The sequence below is a fragment of the Melospiza georgiana genome, chromosome 5, assembly GCF_028018845.1.
Source record: "Melospiza georgiana isolate bMelGeo1 chromosome 5, bMelGeo1.pri, whole genome shotgun sequence".
In the NCBI taxonomy this organism is placed as follows: Eukaryota; Metazoa; Chordata; class Aves; order Passeriformes; family Passerellidae; genus Melospiza; species Melospiza georgiana.
Genome location: NC_080434.1, coordinates 52,047,088 through 52,069,464, shown reverse-complemented (window position 1 = coordinate 52,069,464; position 22,377 = coordinate 52,047,088). Strand labels below are relative to the sequence as shown.

The 22,377-nt window shown below is 38.9% G+C and overlaps 1 protein-coding gene across 1 annotated transcript; it reads left to right on the top strand.

Annotated features, from left to right (window-relative positions):
- Nucleotides 1–2,544: 2,544 nt before the first annotated feature.
- Nucleotides 2,545–21,282, top strand: PGM2 (phosphoglucomutase 2). Its single transcript, XM_058025115.1, has 14 exons — nt 2,545–2,641; nt 7,010–7,177; nt 8,002–8,108; nt 8,458–8,542; nt 9,731–9,814; nt 10,376–10,569; nt 11,676–11,865; nt 12,523–12,620; nt 15,133–15,313; nt 15,432–15,525; nt 16,575–16,704; nt 19,182–19,371; nt 19,982–20,115; nt 20,878–21,282. The coding sequence occupies exons 1-14, from the start codon at nt 2,570–2,572 to the stop codon at nt 20,978–20,980; spliced, it is 1,830 nt and encodes a 609-aa protein (XP_057881098.1). The 5' UTR covers nt 2,545–2,569; the 3' UTR covers nt 20,981–21,282.
- The last annotated feature ends 1,095 nt before the right edge of the window (nt 21,283–22,377 follow it).

Genomic DNA, 22,377 nt, shown 5'->3' with positions numbered 1-22,377 from the left:
TTTTTTCTCCAACTCAGTATCCAGGGCTTCTCATGAAATACTGTTGGGTTCTGAATTCTTTATTGGAAATTCACTTTTTGAAAGAATCACTAGGAAGGATCTTACTGTTAAGTTATGCAGTATTTTGAAATAATTTACACTGTATTGTTTTCTGTGGAGGGATAGAATGTAAGAAAATAAAGATAGTGCAGAAGGTAATCTCACACCTGAGGAGTTGCAGCTGTACCAATCACCAAAGATTAGGAACAGGCCTGCCCTTAACAGGCCACAGCTGTGTCCAATAAGACAAGTGCCACAAAAGAGTTGGAGTTTGTTGGCTGTGCTGTGAGGAGCTTCCTCTGAGAAAATTGACGAGAAGATATGGGACTTTTTGCAATAAGATGACAACAGTTTCCATGAAAAACTGTTCATCACAGCAGCACCTGCAGGCAGCAGTTGGCTATTCTTTCATTTTCAGCCTCTTCTGGTGTTATTAGATCATGAAGTTTTCAGGGCTGTGGCACTTTGCAAGTTGCAAGGTTCTGACCACTCTGCTCAGAGCAGTCCCAAAAGGTATTAGACAAGAGCTTTTAAAGAGTTTTTCTGTGATGCAGCTGGGCCTATACTGTAATGGATCTTGATAACCATTTTGGTCCATCCTAAAGAAAACCTGCTTGATTTCTAGCCACCCTCAGGCATTTAAGGGAAAGAGGTCATGTTCCATGAATCTGTCACCTCCTTTGGTTGAGTCAGTGGCAGTACTTTGTTATGGTGCTTTACAAAGTCAGCGTTGTAGTGGCTGTATCATTCTTCACATAAGCAAATCTTACTTTTTTTCCTGGGATTACTTCTTTCCTGCCTTTGATCAGCATGTAGAAGTTCAGTTACATTTCCACAAGGCCAGCCCTTTCCTCATTTGCCCCATCCTCTAAACGTGGGGGGAAAGGGATGCTCCAATTGCTCCCATTGAAGCACTGTTGGAAAGCACCTGGATAGGATACCCCTTACAAGAGTTCAGATTCAGGAGTTGGCACCCCTGGCAAATTAATCTGCTCCTCCTGTATGGCACCTTCACAGTGACCTCACATTTCTCAGCAGCCTCACAACTCCTGCAACACAGCTCTGCATCTGCACCACTCTCAGGGTGCCTTGGCCTGTGCTGCAGAGTTAAACAGGGAAATCCCAGTCACTCCTTATGGCTCTCCCTGCAGATTTGCATCCCCTGGTCTAGCCCAGCTTCAGATAGATGCTGATAAAATATAGAGGAAACCTCCAAAACACCTTGTCCTGAAGCTCCAGAGCGCTCAGACTGCTGTTTTCCTCAGTACTTTGGGAAGTTGATGACAGAAATCTTGTTAGGCAAGAAAGATGGTTCAGTGCTTTCTGCACTGTATGTTTGCCAAAAAAATTGTAAGAAATTAACCAGGATGGAGGGGCTTATCATGGCATCTACAGGAGATTCTAATCAAAACACAAGCTTAGTTCTAGGAACTGTTTAGAGAGAGCAGCAGCTTGGCAGCTCAGGCTTCTCTCAAAGCTACCATGCTATAATAATTATTCAATCAAAGCCATATTAACCTGTTCTTTAATTCCAGCAGAAGGAACACAATCCATTTTCCTGAGTGAAATTCAGTTACTTCTACTTTTTTTTTTCTAATTTTGCAGCTGAGGTCAGATTTGTGTTCTGCCAGAGAGGTGCAGAGGCCAGAGGAGCTGGGTTAAATGAGAAGGATCAAACCGATAGAGAAAACAGATGATCAGAAAAGCAGCCAAGCAGCATATTTTTTTTCCAATTTTCTTATTCTTCAGTTCCTCTGATGTTTCATCTTAATAGTTTTTCTGTAAGGGCATCATAAGAATCATTTCACTGATCAGTAGTGAATATCAGAAGGATGTGCATTAACATTTTTGCAAGTGACGTGTAGAATTTCTCTTGTTTGCATGCATTCTGGTAATGTACTAATGAACTTCAAAGGTTTTCAAGAATATTGAAAAGTACAAGTTATTATTTCTATGAAAATTTTAGAATCATAGCACATTTTGGACCAGAAAGGACCTTAAAGATCTTCTAGTTACAATCTTTATCCTAAATTAGAGTGGTCCCGAGCTCATCCCTCATTTATCTTGACTATATAAAAAGGAATCTCAGTCGCCTTAGTCCAATGCCCGTGGAATGTGACGCTTCTAACAACAGCGCTACTTTCTTCCGCCAGCCATGCTGCGGAGGAGGCGGCTGTGTCCCCGCTGATTTCCCGCTGTTATTCGGGAACGGTGCTTCTCCTCCTCCTCCGTTCGGCGCAGCCCGGGGCTCCGCCGGGCCGGCAGCCGCAGCCCCACCTGACAGCGTTCAGCGCCCCGGGGAAAGGAATTATTAATCCCCCGCTCTAAGCGAGGGCCCCGACCCGGCCTGGCTGAGCAGCACGGAGGAGGGGCCGCTCTGTCCGGCCGTGGCCTCGGCCCCGGCCCTGACCCCGGCCCGGGCAGGCGGGCGGGGCGGAGGTGGGGCGGCCCGGCGGGCGGAGCGGGGCGGGCGCGCTCCGGAAGAGGGAAGGAAGGAGCGGAGCGGTGGCGGCGGCTCGGTCGGAGCGGGATGGCAGCGCGGGGCTCGGCGGGGGATGACGCGCTGCGCCGCGCGGCCGAGCAGTGGCTGCTGTGGGACAAGGTGAGGCACGGCGGGGGCCGTGGGGGTGCGGGCTGCAGAGGGGTCGGCGGCGCGGCGTGACGCCCGGCTGTTGCACTGTGCCGGATTGGGGTGCGGTGAAAGCGCCTGTTTGCTCCTCTGGCTCTGCTTTCAGAGCTCTCTGAGAAAGGGGCGCTCTCCCTCCGCCGCTCCGGGCATCCCCTCCCGTCCCGCGGCGGGGCTGGGGCTGCGGGGCCCCCGTCCGGTGCTGCGGCTCCGTCACCTGCCGGGCCGCCGCTGCTCTCGTTTGGAAACACCCCGGCTGGTCTCTCAGTCTGGCTCTTAGCTGCACTGAGCGCCTTTTTCAAAAGCGCCTCTATTGTTCCGAACCACTTCAGTCGCAGGGCAGCTGGTACACTTAAATTATTAAAGACCAGCGTACATTGTCGTGTTCCTGTCTCTCACTCTTCAAAACCTCCTGGTACCTTCAAATTCCTAAAATATCGATCCCAAAGGACATGGGAGCTCACTTCAAAAACACTTGGATATATAGAGGCTGTCAGTCCTGTGTTTTTCAGGTGTTATTTCCCTTCCTGTTGAGACTTACCTTTGGTTTTGACAGCACGATATGCAGAAGTAAAATCTTCTGTGTGCTTCTGTTTTCCACATACCTAAAGAAATATCTCGCCATAGTGGTGTTCTGGAAATGGTCATAGAGTTGCTTGCTGCTGCTGGTCTCGCTGAGATGCAGGCCTCTATTGGCACATTTGGTTTGCAGTTTTCATGTCATGTCCCTTTTCATATAATTTGTTGATTTGGCTGTATGGAACTCACTGGCCATTGCCTGTCTTCAGTCTCTAATTGACTCCCCCAGGCTGAGCACTCAATGCCCTCTGAGTTTTGTGCAGCACACATACCTGTTTGGTAAGGCATCTTCTGCTTATTTCAAAAATATCAGTGGAAACATACATTAATTCTCTTCTTTAGTATTTTTCCAAGTTCTAAAGGATGTCATTAGAAGTACCTTGAGCTTGTTGTGATTCTTCATTAAAATCAGTAAACTGATTAACCAACCAGTTACTCAGTTCTGGTTTTATTAGTGATAGAGCAGTGCCAAACCAATCCTCTTTTCAGAAATGCTAATGCAACACATCAAATGACAATAAGCTTTTGTGCCTTTTTTTCCCAGTTTAATTAAATTTGAGAAAATAGTTTGGTTTTAGAACCTCTTATTTACATAGCTTCCCTGACCAGCATTAGTTGTATTCCTGTCTCCTGTGTAATAACTTGCTTTTCAACTGTTGATTCTGATTATTTTGCTAAACCCTCTGGAAATCTAATGCAGTATCCCTTATAACATCTTTACTTTTGCAAGTTTAGCCCTCTGTTAGCACTTGCGTCTTTGTCAAAGTAATAATTGACTAGTGTGCAATACCCATTGCTGATTGCTCAAAAATCATGAAGTATTTTAATTTCTCAGAGAGCTGTTGCATGTTTCTATTGAGCAACAGAAAAATCAGATGTAACCCTTGTCCATTTACTCTGATATAAAAAAAAAGTTCCTTTTTGACTTGCAGAGATGGGTTAATATTTAATGATGATAAGCGCCACGTTTCTTACAAAATAATTGCAAGAGCAGGTCCTTATGGCTGATGGCAGTCCTGCTGACCTAACTGGAAGTTTCTACCTACATGGCAATTACTGTGCTTGTTACCAGGCTGTTTGCATCATTTTGTTCATTACAGTAATAGCATATTTTTCATTCTTTCTATTATCAGTCATAGAATTATGAATGGAAGGTAGCTTCTGGTTTTAGTAAAAATAAAATCTGTTTAGTCAGAAGTTTTTCCTCTCTTGTAAAACCTTGTGGAGACTCCTCTACTGATGATAACTCTTTGGGCCTTCCTGTAGTGTAGATTAAAGTAAATAACTCGAGTGTTGCCAGGTGATGTTCAAGCTAATTGCACTAGTGGTTATTATCTTGGTATTAAATCATCTGCCACTGTATTCACAGAAAATGGTACTCCCATACTCATATCTGTTTAATTTGAGAGCAGAAAAAGCTGAGAGAATCAGAGAGGAAAGCTAGCACTTCATCCTTCTGATACAATTTGGTCCTTCTTTGGTAGAGATGCTGTGGAGAGTTTTTTTAAGCAGAAGAAAAAGCCAAAACAAACATTACCTTTTTACTTAGCTGTGTACAATGTCATCATAATGTTCTCCACAAAAGAAAAAATTAGGCAAATTCTTGGGAGAGAATAGCCATTAACACTGATAACAGTAGTTCTGGAAAAATCCTTCTGCCATATTGAACACACTTGGCCTGGCTGTTACCATTATTTGGTGTGGGGTGGAGGCAGGCAGTGGGGAACAGTTAAATTAATGCAATCAAGTTTTCAATTTAGAAAATCATCTGGACTGAAACTCTTAAGACTTGAGCAGCCATTTGGACATAGACATTTAACCAGACTTTAAAAACTGGAGAATCCCTCTAGTTTCACAGTAGATGCCAATCCTGGGAAATTCCACTAACAACAACAAACAAAAAACTCCTTGGCTATGAGAACTGCAGGATGCCCCTGATGTCCTTCTGCATTGGCATTGCAGCTTCTAGTCTGTCAAACAGCTGTAGAAATGTGTGTGGTATCTACCCAAAAGCATGCTCCTTTCAGTATTAAGAGATGACTCATGCACAAAGCTCACACAGAGAAATTAAAAGGTTTTTAGGCAGTGTACAAAACTGGATGCAAATGGTGTCATCCAGGCTTTACCTTTGAGACATAGGCCTGATGTTAAGGCAAAAACTTGACGTCAACTTGTAAGCAGCCTGGACTCAGTTATGCTGCCCTATATATTCTATAACAACATAGAATTATATTTATTCTTACACAATATAATTACTCAATAATAATAGGTAATTGTGTCAAGCTGCCTGCAAGGAAGTGTCAGTGACAACATTCTTGGACTGGTAAATTGGCCATTTTTGCACTGGAGATCAGTAATTCTGGGGTACCTAATTGTTTATTGCACTCAAGAAGCTGAATTTTTTTTTTAATTCTGTAGTTTATTCTCCATTATGCAGTCTGCTCATTAGCACTAAAGGTTCTTTAGCTTTTCCAGTGTGTATTTAAATTATGTTGTTTGTCCTGTGGCAGTGGGTGCACAGGTCAGTGGTTAGGACATCCTGACTCTGGTCTTCGTTTGATGTGCAGAATGTTTATACCTTTGTATGCAAACTTAATCACATGCCTACTGCTCTGTGTGTTTGCAGCATTTTCTGAATCTACGGAAGATATATGGTTTTATATTTCATTTTTTTCCTTTTTTTGCCTAGAATGATATGCTTTCCCTTGCTGTAAGCATACCTAGGTCATCCAGGAAATAGTAAAGTCTATGACTTTTATGAGTTCATTTAATTGCCTAGAAATCAAAGTTTGTGTCCTTTTGGAAATGAAAATCTTTGTACTCCAGAGTAATGAGTGTGCACTCATGCAGTGAGTAACCTGCTGCCTCTCAGGTAATCATGTTGTCAGGAGTCTGCTACCTGCCATCTGTCCTCTTGGCTCCTAGGCTCTCAAGAAATCACATACTGAAGTTCACAAGTCTCATGTTATTACATTGAAAAGTTGAGGCATACAGGACTTTGCTAATTCCCTAAGTCTGGAAGCAAAAAGAGTAATTAACAATAGAGAATCTGTGGAAGCAATATATCAAGAAAAGCAGTGAAAGTTAGAAACTCCTCACTGTTCTCAAGGTCTCTTGGCCTTTTTGTTGCCACTCTTGAGTAATTTTATTTAGGAGTTTGTCTGTAGTTTCTAGGCTTTCATCCTGGGGTTATGTTTATTTTTACAAGCATTACCTGCAAACGTGTTGGAAATTATCTTCTGCCCAGTCTGCTTAGTTTTGCTGCTACCTCTGGTGCTAGCCAGTCTTGGGACAAGGTTATGGTTTAATTTGTTTTAAACTCTACATGTAGTGCTATAGAAATAACAAATATTTCTTAATAATTAGTTTACCTTACTTTCTTAAATGTTTAGTGTAGTTCTTGTGATGAGGAACAATTCTCTGAATTGTGGAAGTGCTGTCTTTTGTTTGTTTTGTTTTTAAAAATAGAAAACATTAAAATAGACATTTTGGAAGTCTTTTAACATCCCAGGTTGTGGGAGATATATACACACTGCTGTCCAGGTAGCACGTTCACTTAAGGAGATAAATGTAAAGTAAGTAATACTTGAGTTTGTCCTGATTTAAAATTAAGAAGACAGCATTTAAAATTAAGAAGACAGACTGATGCTGTTCTTGAAGTTGTGTGCCATGTTTTGATACTGAAACCCAGAGATTGGGACAGAAAGTCAGTTCTGTTAAAACGAACAAAACCTCATTTAGAATATCTGAATTTTGTATCAACAGAATCCAAAAACTTCTGCAATCGTGAAACAATTGCTTGCGGAAGGAAATGCCGGAGAACTGCAGAAATACTTTGGCTCACGGATGGAGTTTGGCACAGCAGGGCTCAGAGCTGCCATGGGAGCAGGGATTTCCCACATGAATGACTTGACTATTATCCAGACAACCCAGGTATTGTGTTCAGCACTTTATCTCACTTAACTGGTTGTGTATATGAATGGAAGAGCCTGATTTATGGCATGCAAATGAGTATTCTATGGAAGTACAAGTTCTCTCCTATTCTTCCAGTTTTTAGAAGTAATTTAAATTATAATTATTAGCTGCATGCTGTCTGAAAACAAGCAGAGAGAAGCTATTAAACCATTAAAAGAAGTTACTTTCCATATTTGATTTTGCAATTTAATGTACACACAGCTGCATTTAAGCTCAAGTGCAACAGTTAGTGCTGCTGTAACAACTACAAAAACCCCAAAGGTAGCCAACATTTGGTTATGCTTTGTGTGTGCTAGACATGGTTTTACATAGGGGCTGTGTATACATACATGGATCCTAAAGCAGATCTACTTGGGGAAAAAACCCACAACCTTGAATAGCTGCAGCCTGGAGTGGTGATGTATCATGTGCTAAAGAGATGCCATTATTAAGGGTGAGATTTGGTTAAAAACCTGAAATGCTGGCCAGCTGTTCTCTTCCTCACGTGAGACCTATGACAGCTGAATCATTTCTCAAAACCTGCAATTAAGACTAATTGTGTTACTTGTTCCTTTTTGGAGTTGATTCTGATATTTTAAAAAGTATTTAAATGCTGTCCGGATTTGCAATATTGATTTGAAGGTTTTCTTGGTGTTTATTGGTCTTGGACAAGCTGAATTGCAGAGTGAGATGCTATGTGTGCTCAGCTTCCTAAGACATCAGCATCTTAGCAATTATCTTAATGTGATGATAAATTAAACATCAAGATTGGGTTAATGAGGTGGATTTGTTGTTGTCTTAAGGGATTTTGCAGATACCTCGAGAAGAATTTCAGTGACCTGAAAAAGAGAGGAGTTGTGATTGGGTTTGATGCTCGTGCTCATCTTTCCAGTGGAGGTAGTAGCAAAAGGTACTTCTTAGGTTTTGTGTTTTGTAGATACCTTGTGTGATTCATGATGGATTTATATCTACTTCAATTGTATTTTCTTTCTATAAAGTGAATTAATGTGTGGGATTTACAGTATTCTTACATACTTGTAATGCCAAAGCAGTTCTTAGTGTTGTGCTTTGTCTTTTGGGAATAGTGAGGGAACACATTTAAATTGGGTATGTACAATAATTGAGATATATTGATAAGTGATGGTGTTTTTGTTGGGATTTTGTAATTGCATTAGGGTGGGAGGGAAAGCTGTGACTTCTAGGAAACTAGTAGGCAAGAAAATGAATATATTCCCTAGGTATCTTTTCTTCCTGTTTAGGTTTGCAAGACTTGCTGCCAATACCTTCATCAGTCAGGGAGTTCCAGTTTATCTATTCTCTGATATAATACCAACTCCCTTTGTGGTAGGTTTTTTTATTATCTCTTTTTATTACATTATCTGCTTTAAATGTACACAAATTCTGTCAGATACCTTGCATTACTTAAATTAGGATAACTACACAAACCAGTTCTTACTTTTTAAGCTCTTCCTGCAGAGAGTCTTGTACTTATTTAACTATATATAGTTTACAACATCCATAGGAAAAGAAGGGATGATGTGGAGTGTGAGTGGATTCCTGTGGAGTCTCACATTTGGCTATTTGTACTTTTGGTTTTGAGGGGAAGAGGGGCCAAGGGCAGGTATTGAATCCAAAATAGCAAGTTGTTGGAGTACAGTGATGTTTTGTCAGAAGGGTTGTTGAATTGTGTCCACGATGCCCCCATCAGAACACCAGGTGTCTCCAGAGCAGCACAGAAAAGTCCTGCTCTTGGCCCCTGTCCCAAAAGCAATAATTTCTCCCTATACCAGTTGCTCCAGTGAGCATTGCAAACAGAACACAGTGGTATAGACTTTCTGCATAGCATTCTTACACTGATACAATTTTTTGAAGATTTAGGGTCAAATTCTTCATAGTGTAGTTTAAAGTGGTGTTGCAAGAACTGCAGTTGATTGCATTTCAGTATTAAATAGCCAGGAGTAAACACAAATTGGACCTGTGTTCATGAAGAACCTTTGATTTTTAATTCACTCCATCTCTTTTGAGCTAATTGATAAGAGCTCTCTCCAAAACAATTATCTTCTGAACCCTGATGGAGTGGCTACTCCCAAAAGACAGGATGAGACTGCTTGAGCTGCAGTTCTCTGCCCCATGCTGATTTGTGTCATTACCCCAACAGACATGGCACCTCTAAGGCCTTGGGTACCTCAAGTCATTCCACAGTAGGGAACACAGGCATCTGGCTTCCTTCTGGAAAGGCACTAGAGATTCACAAAGCATCTGGAATATTAATAACATATAAATGGGAAAATGCACAAGAAAAAACAAGGGCTAAACATTAATAACATATAAATGGAAAAATGCACAAGAAAAGAACAAGGGTAAAGTTGTGCCACATGAAGTCTGGTGGAACAAGTCGTATTTAGCTTCTGCTTTAGGGAGTCAGTGTGTAGGAATCACATCTTAATTTTCATACTATGAAGTATTATCTATGCACGAGAAGAAATATAATGTGTTGCACATTCTACTTCAAGTAACTTTCTCTTGTTACAGCCATACACAGTAACTCATCTGAAGCTTTGTGCTGGAATTATGGTTACTGCTTCCCATAATCCAAAACAAGACAATGGTTACAAGGTATTCTAATGTGAACTATTTTCTGGCTCTTTTTTTCCATGTAGAGAAACCAATGCAATTATATATAGTTCCTATCATGGTATAGACTTAATTAATTACTAGTCTCTCCATCTCTTCTATGTATTTAAAGCTAGTGTCATGTTAAACTAATAAGATAATTAAAATCTTTGCTCTAGAAGGCAGGATGCCATTGTAATCTGCTATGCACTGAAAAAACCACAGCTGAATTGCCTGTGCACCAGTCACAGTAGCTGGGCAGTCATATACAGACTGTTTGCAAAATACAAAAATGGAAGTTTTCTCAGTAAATGATTGGGCATTGTTTTGTGTTTCATTATGGATCTTGATATCTTTTGATAAGATTAAGCTGTTTTTTTTAATAGAATAAAAATGGGATGTGAGAAGAAAAGCTGAGAATATTAACAGGATACTTTGGGTATACCTAAGCCTAATTTACTGTAATACTTTAGTGGATGTACTGTACCTTAACCAACAAAAAGCATAACAAAACTATCTTACAAGATTTATGATCAAATACTCACTTACCTATTTTTTATTTAGGTTTACTGGGAAAACGGTGCTCAGATAATTTCCCCTCATGACAAAGGAATTTCTCAGGCTATTGAGGAGAACCAAGAACCGTGGCCTCAGGCTTGGGATGACAAACTGATTGATAGCAGCCCACTGCTTCATGATCCATATGCCATGGTCAATAAGGAGTACTTCAAAGACATACAGAAACAATGCTTTTACAGGTGACTCCTGTTACTTCCTTAAAGAATACAGGATATTCCCTCTAGTATGTTAGCAGGGCAGTTCAAATTGATGGAAGTGAGGGTGGCCACAATCCTGCCGTGACCCACTTCTGCCTGTGCCTTTTTGTCATCTTTTGGGGTTGCACTGGCAGCTGTGTGGTGGTGTCATAAGCCAGTTCATAAAGCTGTCCTCAGAGAAGTCTAACCCAGCAGAGTGACCAAATATCTGGTGATAGCTCCCAGTATTTTCATGACCATGCATAATCCAAGCAAGACTGAGGCTGCTGGAAGTGGACATGGCATGGATGCCCCACCAGCCTTAAAACAAGATTCTCAGAGAGGCAGTTTTTTAAGCCATTTCTGGACAAGAAGGTCTTGCTCTGTCATTCCAGCCTTGCTTATGCTCCTGGTACCTGTGGGTGCCTTACAACAGCCTACTCCTGTCACTTGCTCAGTAAAAATCATTATTTAGCAAAATGTAGTGAATGTTTCTTTTGGTGAATGGTTAGGGTTGATTTATGTAGTAGAGGAGTTATCAACCTTTTAGATCTGCTTATTTTATGTAGAAATTTTGACCACCAGTAACCATGTTCTTAGTTTTGCTAAAAACAGTCAGGAGTTACTAAAAAGCTGGGGCTGTTATACTGCTTTTTAGAATTGGAATTAAATGTCTCCCTAGGAGTTTGCATGATTTTAGGTATGCCCATCACTTTTTTCTTTAAAATGAGTGTGCTCAAATTGGGCAGGCTGCTGTTGACTCACTGTGTTCATAGTCTTTGGGGGTTTAAATGCCAGAGTTGGGAATGAAGAGCCTCTTTAGTCAGTTGTATTTGTTTTTCACTCAACTTCTTTGGGATGTGTAGACTATACTTTCTTACTCCAGTGATTTGCACATACTAGGATATTGGATGCCAAGAGTGACTCATATTGTTGAAAAATGAGGCTAAGCCAATGATTTCAAGCCATTGCTTTTAAAATCTGACCTCCTTTAATTCATAATTTTAACAGTGATATAGAATACTGAGTTGTATCTGTTTCCAAACATAGTCAGTTTTGTGCAGAACAGTCTCCCATGTCCAAGTTTACTGTTTCCTGTTTTATTTCAGGAACATCAACAAGGAAACAAACCTGAAATTTGTTCATACTTCTGTGCATGGCGTAGGACATAAATTTGTGCAGTTGGCTTTCAAGGCATTTGATCTTAGCCCTCCTTTTGCTGTTCCGGAGCAGAAAGATCCTGATCCAGACTTTCCCACAGTGAAGTATCCAAATCCTGAGGAAGGCAAAGGTGTTCTGGTAAATAGATTTGATTTTTTTTAATAGTTGTGATGTCTTTCAGTGGTTTCCTTTTTGCCAGAAGTCACAGCTGTAGATACTGGTAGAGGGTCAATTTTTAATCTGTTTCATAGCCTTACATTTAGTGAAGAGTTAGCTGGTATCCTTTCATTGACATAACCCTCTTTGAACCAGTCAGGTAGTAATCAGCTGTAACTTTCAAATACTTTGTTCTCTAATGGAATGAGCAGGTTCTGCACATGGGACAAAGTGATAGTTACTTTAAAAAAATAAAATAATAATAAAAATCTTATATCTTTTTGGAAGGCTTCTACTCTTTTGTTCTGACACAACACCAGGAGAGGGCAGGAGAAGTCATGACAGGTGGTTAGAATTTCTGCTACTATTTCTGTTACACTTTATTATTGAAGGATCCCATTAAATCTAGGTAGCTTTTAAGTTGGGCTGCAGTAGTGGAATGATGTAGGTGAAGTTAAATGTCCTGACTATGTTTTTCTGCTGCCAGGCTAGAAGTTTTTGTGGTTTTTGAGAGACACATAATGATTTTGGGTGTTTGAGATTCAATAAATTGGGAAAATGAATTAAAACCTATAAAGAAAGTGAAAATATTATTTGGGAATATTAATACTCATCTGGTCCTGCTTGCCACATTTCCAGACATTGTCTTTTGCTTTGGCTGAAAAAGATGGGGCAAGAATCATTTTAGCAAATGATCCTGATGCTGATCGACTGGCAGTGGCAGAGAAACAAGAGAGGTATGGTAATTAAGTAATGCAAACCATTGACCTTTTTTACTCTCAAGGTTAGGCTCATTTGGAGAATTCTTGCTACTTGTGTTGCAGAGGAAGAATAGTCACAGTAATAATTTTTTTGATTGAAAACACACAGAAATGTGAGAAGACTGTATGAAGCAGACCACAGTAAAGGCAGGATATGAAATAATGATCAATGTTAGACAGTGTACAGAAGCCGGAATAAATAGTTGACACTTGTAGCTGTTTAGGCATTCATAGAAGCATGTGAATTGTTGTTGTGCTATACTTTTTCAAAGGTAGGTTTTCAGTTAAATTTTTTTTGGGTACAACTGATAAACACTTTTTCATTCAAGGTTTATTAAACAATAACTTGGATTTGGGAGAATTTGTATTGTTCCCTGATAATATCTTGTTCTTTAATAAGAGTATCTTCTTTCTGAAATTCTGTTAAACCAAACATTAGATGATCTGGGCTTCTCTTGCTCAATTTCCCACTTCTTTACATAATGTTATGTATTTGCATTTCACCTTAAAGTTTTTCACAGTTTGGTACTTCTCAGTGGTGTGATTTGTACTCTCCCCTTCAAGAACCACCTATATATGCATTTTTTATCTTTGCATACCCAGTCAAAGAAGTGGATCACAAAAGGGAAACTTGCTCAGTCAGGGGCTGAAAATAAATTGTTCATATTTGTGCAATGTAACCTATAGTTCTGTCTCAATATGGCTGTCTTCTTATTTCATGCCCTCTGATATCCTGCACTTCTACAATTGTTTACATTTCTGTATTGTGGTTTTATCTGATTGATAAAAGAAAGTGAAAATATGATACCAAGTGCTGAAGTTCAAGCCCTTGGTATCATATCTACAAATAGTGGTGTTTGTCCTTTATCTTCCTCGATAAAGCAGAAGCTAATCTGACCAGTTATAAACTGTAAATCCTCAGTGAAAATAAGCTTCAAGGTTTTCAACTTAGGAGCAGAAAAAAAAATCTGCTGCTGGGCTAGCATATATGAATTCCCTGAGCATTAGAGCCAGAAGAAGGATGTAAAATTATGGCAACAGTCTTTGGTACCCAAGACCTGATATGGGCATCAGTCTTTGGTACCCAAGACCTGATATGGGCATCTGCTAGATGTCCTCAGTGGTTGTGGATGAATTAAATAGTTGAATCTGCATCAGTTAGATTTTCAAAAATTTCAAAAGTCCGGTTAAAGGATATAGTGCAAATATCCATTTTGCTCAACAGATAACCAAAAAAGCTGAAGTAGTAGCTTTAAAAGTAGCAGTATTTTCTTTGGGGTTTTGGGATGTTTTTAAATTCATTAGCCTCACAGCATGAACTCAGAAGATTTCTCTGCCTTTGGAAGGAGAGTGGTCTTTTGTGGACACTCAGCTGTATCTTGGACAGTGTTAGTTGGAAGGTTCTTATTTCAATGGTTTTGGTCTGTGCCAGCCTCAGTTGGCAATTCAGCATTGAGAAAAGGTATAAAAAGTTTCAGATTATGCTAGTTATGGTGGGTTAAAACAAGAATGCAAAATCACTCCTGCTTTTTGTCTGAAAACTCTGAGCTCCCAGAATCTTGAAGAGGGGTGTTAGTTTATTGCATCCACTACCAGTGAGAGTGTGATCTCTCATTCTGCTGCCTCTACGCTCGTTGTTTAGCCAGTCTCAGCTGTCTCCTAACTTCCAGTCCTGTGTCTTCTCAGACTTCTGCCCTAGCTTTTCATGCACTAATCAAATATTAATATAGGCTTCTACAGTATCTGTACTTCTTCTTTGACAGAACCTCCTGTAGAGCACACTCTCTCAGCACTCTTACACTAAGCTGTGCATTGCTTTGTGCCTGTTGGCATCAATAAATGCAGGAGACTGAGTCTGCTTCTCTTTCACAACAGGTACTGTTTCTGTAGGTCTTAGTTTTGTCAGTCTGGAAGTGTCTCTGTCGCCTTTTGTGACTGGGAATTTTTTTGGCAATTTTGACATTTGTCTTTCTTTTTTTCTTCATTTTTTTTTTCCTGTTCTAGCAATTCATCAATATTAATCTTTTAAACCCATTTAAGATTTTTTTTCCAGTCTTCCCAATGACTAATTGATGTATTTGTGATTAAATTAAAAGTATTTGTCACTAGGTCAACTAAAAATACTGATCACTTGAGAACTGTATTTTTGTGTCTCTGTGCTTGTCTTAATCACTGAGTTTATAATTTGTATGCTGAACATTTTTATTTTACTTAAAATGTGTTGGAAATACTACTGTTTCATCTTTGGATAACTGCAAAAGCTTATGTGTATGATGGAGAAGAAAGGTAAGAGTTTCAGAATGCTTTGGGGAAGGAGTTTTTTTGTTTGTTCCTTATGAGCACATGATACCTTGTTACTATTATGTGGAATTCCAAGGCAGTGGTTTATTTGTTAATATTCCTTCATAAAAGAACCAGTAGATTATTTTTTTAACCCCCACTATTATCCTTTGATGTCATGTACTTTCTAATATTTCTTTGCCTGTAGTGGTGAATGGAAGGTGTTTTCTGGAAATGAACTAGGAGCTCTTTTAGGCTGGTGGATCTTCACTTGCTGGAAAAATAACAGTAGGGATGCTCGTGCCATTAAAGATGTCTACATGTTATCCAGTACTGTTTCTTCCAAAATCCTGAGAGCAATTGCACTAAAGGAAGGTTTTCACTTTGAGGTAAGCAACATGTTGCACATTATTCCATGTTCTTTTAGTATCTTTCCTATGAAATGTCATATGTTCGTAAAACATCACTTTTCTTTTTAATGCCTTTGATTTCTCCTCTCTGCTGTAGGAAACACTGACAGGTTTCAAGTGGATGGGCAACCGTGCCAAACAGCTCATGGACCAGGGGAAAGCTGTTCTTTTTGCATTTGAGGAGGCTATAGGTAAGAGACAGAATTGCTTTCATATCTTGCAAAATAGTGAAAATTGAACTACTACAAAATGTGACAGAATTGCAGAGAGTCACAGAATGTTGGAGGTCATTTGGTCCAACATTCCTGCCCAAGCAAGGTGTCCTAGTGCATGTTACACAGGATTGGACCCAGATGGTTCTTGAATCTCTCCAGGGAAGGATATCCTACAATTTCTCTGGGCAGCCTTTGCCAGTGCTCTGTTAGCATCCCAGTAATGAAGTTAAATGTAAAAAAAGGTTAAAATGATAATAAAAGGGTGTCCTCAATACAATGGGTGTATTTCCAGTTAGTAGCAGATAATTATCTATTTTGCTAATTTATACTAGTTTTAAAAACCTTTGTATCTCTGCTTAGCACAAAGGAATATATATGTACAGTAGCATGGCTGTGCAGATTTGGACTGCAAGTTCTGCATAAACTTTTTTTAAAAACAAGAAAAAAACACATTTTCAGACATGAACTTGAGCTTTTTTACCTAACAGATTTAAGTTTAGTGTAAATGAGAATAAAATAAAAACTACCCCAAATTACATTTGTGAACTGGAAAGCCATGGTTGAAAGCCACAAATGAAAATTATGAATTCATGAGGAGAAAATTGTAAAGCTCTAATGCTCTTTAAGTATCTTAATACCTGAAAACTAGAGAAAAGGTGGCTAATTTCACACATAATTATCAGTGTTACCTTACACTACCGTATAAGTTAATCACATTTGAGACAATGCTATACTTGCATTGTTTCTGCAGTGTGGCACTTCTTTTTCTAGAAGGCTTCATAAAGACCTGGGAGCATGTGGCACTGATATGCTGCAAATCTGTCTTGAAATTCCATTGAATACCTTGCTTATTAAAATTAACACTGATTAGAAGATACATTTTTTTTCTACTTTTGGTTTGACTCTAAAATGTCTGTACTATGGTAATATGCATTTCTCCTTTCAAAGATGTTTGGCTAACCTTCCCTCCTCTTCCTATTTCCTGTTTAAATTGTGTCTAATTATATCTAACGTTCCTTGTTCAGGGTATATGTGCTGTCCTGCTGTTCTGGATAAAGATGGTGTCAGTGCTGCTGTTATAACTGCAGAGATGGCCAGCTTTTTGGCAACCAGGAATTTGTCTTTGTCTCAGCAGCTCAAAGCTGTCTATGATGAGTGAGTTCAATTCTAATTTTTTTAATTTTCAGATTTTCTCAATTTCACATACTGGGGTTAATAGGGACTCAGTAGAAACCTATAGTTTATAAAGAAATAAAATGTGAATTATTGTACTATTAAGACAATTCTGTAATAGTATTCTTCAGAAAGTGTTCCTGTCTTGTGGATGTGAATATATTTATGACATTGTCTTCTGTTGTTTTAAGGTATTTTAAATATAATAATAACTACCTTACTACTTCTCTATTAGTAATGAGATCTTGGTGGTGTTTTTCTTCACTTGCCTGAAAGGTTTTTTTGTTTTGGGAAGTTCTGCACTTGGGTCCTTTTACAGAAGATTGGGTAGCTGTTTTGCTGAGCTGTAGAGATTATAGTGCTTCTTCCTGCTTAAATGAGCCAGACACTCAAAAATGTTGATGACTGAATGGGTCTAAGTACCTCTGGCTTATTTATGCTATGCATAGAAGCCAGCTTCTGTCCTTGCAGGGCTGCTTATGATTAAATTAATTCTAGTTGGCTCTAAAGTTAGGCTTTTTATTGTATTATTCTATCTTTTTTTCTTTTTGATAGATTATTGTTGTTGAGTTTTGGTTCTCTTTTTCTCTTTCTGCTCCTGATTAATGAGATTTGAGCTGATTATGCAGAAGTGCTGTGACTGGCCATTACTCTTGGCTATATACAGCTGGGTACCCCTCTGAGAGCATTTCATATGAGGCACTACTTTTCTTTTTTAATGGGTTCAAAGAAATCAATGGCAAAGATGAATATTGGATTTCATGAGGCAGGGAGTGGGTTTTGTGGAGGTTTTGTGTTGTTTGTTTTAAAGGAGGGAGCAGCCAGGCTGTTTGATACTCTCCAGCTCTTCGTACACACTAACAAGGGAGTGTGGAATCTGCAAAGAGACTGGAAAACTCCAGCCTTTGTGCTGCTTGTTTTGCCAATCCTGAGTTCTCATTTGTGTGCCATGCTTGTTTCATTGTCTCTTTAGGAAGGAATCAAGTGGCAAAGACTTGCTTACACTGCATAGATAAATGGTGTGATAGAAAAGCATGAAGTAGGAATTCATACCTAGAGCAGCAGATACAGCATCTGATGTGAGAATTCCCTTAAATGCTACTAGCTGGAAGTACATATTCAAGAATTGAATATTCAGCCTCTGGCTTGGGGTTTTTTTATATTTTTTTAAATACTAATACAGTAAACACCTGCTTCAGATTGACCTCAGAGTATTTGCCTGAGTAGAATTGAGCTGTGCCACAGTGCTGCTGTGTGCATAGCCACTGAAAAGGACTCAGAGCTGCTTCAGCATAGAAGCAGTCTGTAAGATGTCACTGCACATGGTCACTCTTTGTGACAAAGCTACAGACAGACGGAAGGATACAAATCTGCCCTATTAAACTGTTGTTTGATAATGAGCTGGAAGGAGGGTTCTTGCTTTGTTTTGGGGGGGTGTTTTGCATGTGTTTGATTTTTTTTTTTTTTTTTCCTTTGTGGCTAATACAGGGTTGCAGTTTTCTACTTCTTACTACTTTACTTTTTTGTCAGATTTGCCTTGTGAGTTGAAGCAGAAGAAACTCTCTTTTTTATTTTGGAAATGTACAAGGGGAATCTGTCTCGAAGTAAATGCAGATAAGAAAAGGACGTTATCCTAGTAGGCTTATCACTTCTTTCAGATACAGGATAGGTTTTGTTAATTCCCTTACTGAATTCTTAAGACTAATTTAACCACTATTAACCTTCAAGATGTCCATTTAGGTATAAACATAACCCTATTTAAGAAGGCATTCAGATTTCTAGTGTGAACATCCTAGTACTAATGAAGATTCTGCACCTCAGATTTTCACTGCCATCAGGGATATTTATCAAGTCTTGATCTGTAGCAGGAGCTCACTTGAGCAACCAGTCCAGGCTTGTATGTTTCTCAACAACATGATATTTTGAAAAGTCATTGTTACCAGGTCATTTGTCTTTGTATCACATTACCTGGCAGCAAACAGGTGAGGTAGAGAGACAGTGTTCAGAACCGTTTGGTTTAGTAAAAACACTTCTACTTTAATGCTTAGTAGAGACACTTCAAGGAAGTGTGATTGGAAAAGCCAGTCTAGAATTTGTTTTACTTAGAAAAGGTCAGCTGGAATCCACTCAAAGAAGCTATTAGATGTAATCTCTTCCTTTCCTATGGTGGTTAGAGCACTTCAAGGCAGTAATGGGATCCTTTTTTCTTCTGGTGTTGCTGTAAACTTTCTCAGTTTTCATAATTAAAAATAAAAGACATCTGCGGAGAAGTTTATTTGAAGTATGTAAAATGGGATAATTAAGCTGCTTTGACCTTTTTAAAGTTGTAAGGGCAAGAACTGATGCATCAGCTGGATGAGCATAAGTATAGTGTTGCTTTTTGGAAGGTTGTATGATATGTCTGATGTTGAACTCTTAGGACATTGCTTCCTGGATTCACTAATGTTGCATCTTCACAGATACGGCTTCCATATTACCAAAGCTTCGTATTTCATCTGCCATGATCCTAAAGTTATCCAACAGCTTTTTGACAACCTCAGAAATTTTGATGGAAAAAATACATATCCAAAATCTTGTGGTAGATTTAAAGTTTCTGGAATAAGGGATCTGACTACTGGGTATGACAGCAGCCAGCCAGATCAAAAGGCTGTAAGTATCTTTCTAAATTCATGTAAATCATATGTATATACACATAAATAGACTATTCTGTGGAGAAACACTAAACATACTTACATACTGAGTCATAAAACAACTTAGATTGGTGACAATTGTTATGCCTTGGTGAGAGGAAGGGAAGCCAAGAGGGTGTTGGGTTATTTGTTAGGCTTTGTGGTGTGTTTTTCTCTCCAAGATGGCAGTTTTGTGAAGGGCAGTAGGAGGATCTTGCTGCCTTGCTACAGCAATCTGCATTGTTCTCTTGTGAGTGCAAGTTAAACTGTCTATGAAGATGTGGCTTTGGATTTTGTTTCTCCACAATCTCCATTTCCTTTCCTCCTGGGAAATGCCATGACAGCTTAACTTCTATTAGCAGTAAAAAATTGTCTACCTTTGAAATGAGCTACCTAGCAGTGATGCAGTTCTACCAGATTCCAGGCTGAGGGCAAGGCTGTCGTTGTGGTCTCAAGACCACAAGGTTGAAGAAAACAGATCTAAACTGTCATTTTAGCTGATACTTTTGTCATACTAGCTAACATCAAGTCATGGTTTTATATATAGTCTCTTCCCAAGTTTTTTAAAAAAATATTCTTAATATTTCTAGATACTTCCTACTAGTAAAAGCAGCCAAATGATAACATTCACTTTTGCTAATGGAGGAGTGGCCACAATGAGAACCAGTGGGACGGAACCCAAGATCAAATACTATTCTGAACTTTGTGCACCCCCTGGGAACAGGTATTGTCACTTACAGCAGTACATTTGGTGTAACAGAGTCTGTGTGGCTTTTTGGTATTGTTTTAGAGAAATAAGAGCTCTCCATGGTCAAATAATATTACTGAAGTCATTTTAGTGAATGTATTTGTATAAAGCTTCAGCTCTGCAAAATTTGTTGACACATTCTTGTCACTGAAATTACTTTGCACTTGGTTTTACATTCAGTGAAAGCAGTATCAGGAAAAACATTTTGCCTTAAATAAATGCAAATATTTTCACCCCTTTTTTACGTACATAGTTGCTTTAAAAATATTCAATCAAATATAAAGTGTTCTAATATATTTCAGATCCTTTCATGTTTAGCAATTATATCCTTAACCAGTAGCCTTGGAAATCATACAATCTTAAAGATAATTATTAACTTATATAATGAAAGTAATACTTTTTCACAGATGAAAAGTCATCTAAGAATACTGCTACAGGTATAAAAATTACACTTCTAGTCACTTAGATTTAGTAATGGATGGTCTTCTGAACTCAAATTTGTCATACTACTTTAGATTATATTGTGGAGTTCTGTTTCTTCATAGCCTTCATGCATATCAGTTGGAAGTGAACATCAGTGGATTGCCATAAGAACTCAAATATATCGACTTCTAGCATTAATATTAAATGTTTGTCTAAAGCAATGCCACATATAAAAATTCTTCACACTAAAACTATATCTTTTAGCTTTTCCATTGTTTCACTGTTTTCTGTGTTTGTGTGATTTTTGTTTTCCAGTGATGTTGAACAGCTGAAGAAAGAGCTAGATGAATTGGTCAATGCTCTTGAAAAACACTTCTTTCAACCAGAAAAAAACAAACTTCAACGAAAGACTGAGTAAAATAGCAAAATTACTACCTTGATTGGCTTTTGCAGAATTAGAAGTTGCATTATTTAAGAAGTTAAGGTTTTTTAGGACCAAACATCTGAGAACTCTGACTATAAAGACTTCTGCTTTTAAGAGTTATTTTGGGTACTCTTGGTTCTAGTATCTTATTTTGGAAGGAAAGTAGTACCTTTACTCTTAATGGACCAAAAAAACCCAGTCAGAACTAAAAGCTTTATGAACTAAAAGTTGATTGCAAATGTATTTCAATGAAAACTTGTTTTAATTAAATATAAGTAATATTCTGATATCTGAAACAGCCTGTTTTGTGGTGACTTATTTGTTTTGTGTGCATATAATCTGATAACACTATGCAACTTTGTCTAGGTTTAGATTTGCAAAGGAAGTTCTTTTGTTAACAGGAAGTATTTAAATCCTGTGGTGAGACACTGACAAACCTGGGGCAGATGATTCAGAAGTAGTGATCTTTCCTAGGGATTTTGGCCCAAAGAAAAAAGAAAGTTACAGCAAATTTGTTCAATATCTATTTGCTATGGGACTATATATAATATTCCAGGCAAGGAATACAAAGTGTACTAAACTGTCTTTGAACACCATGAAGATTGGTATATCGACATACTTCTTTTTGCCACTGAACTAAGCATAATTAGTTGAATGCGTAGCCTGGTTTTGGAGCCTCTCACACTGCTGCCATGACTTGGTGCATGTCTGATTTAGAGCAGAAGTTTCAATTTCATTGTATGCTCCTGTCTGTGGTTGCAAAGCCTGAGGGGGTTTTTTGGAGGTTGCCAGTTGACTTTAATATGGGGCTTTTCTGCATTTTCAGTATTTGCTTTGGATATCAGTGTAGCAGTAATAGTCACAACCATAGCTACGTACGTCTTATAAATGCAAAACGTCTAAGCTTGATTATCCTCCCAAAATTCAAGTCCTCTGTGCTTGTTATTTTCAGTGCAACTTGAAGATTGCAGCAGTTGTGCAGCTGGATACAGGGAGGCAGCCCTGGGGAAAGTGGAAGGAGAGGAATTTTTACACAGTCTGATGTACCAGTGCAGATCATGTGCAGTCTGTGGTGAGAGGCCTCAGAAATGAGTCTGGAGGTGCTTCAGGGATCTTTGGATCTTTTATGACACCTTCTAAGACATGACAGTGGCCTCTCTAGTCAGCCTAGTTGAGTGAATTATGCCCCATAGAAGAAGTGAAATATGCCCCAGAAGAATATAATACCTTCAAGCCTCCATGTGCATGTCCCAGTACTTTTCTGGAGGGGAGTTTTTGTGCCTGAGCCAGCTGTGTTGTAAGGGGGGACATTGGCACGATAAAAAGCACTATCCCAGCATGAAGGATCTGCTTCTGGCTTCCTCCTTGCTTGAAGGCACAGAGGAATGGTT

Coding starts and splice junctions, on each gene's coding strand:
- PGM2 (XM_058025115.1), top strand. CDS start 2,570: ATGGCAGCGCGGGGCTCGGCGGGGGATGACGCGCTGCGCCGCGCGGCC. Junction 7,178..8,001: donor CTATTATCCAGACAACCCAG/GTATTGTGTTCA, acceptor TGTTGTCTTAAG/GGATTTTGCAGATACCTCGA. Junction 16,705..19,181: donor CTCAAAGCTGTCTATGATGA/GTGAGTTCAATT, acceptor GCATCTTCACAG/ATACGGCTTCCATATTACCA.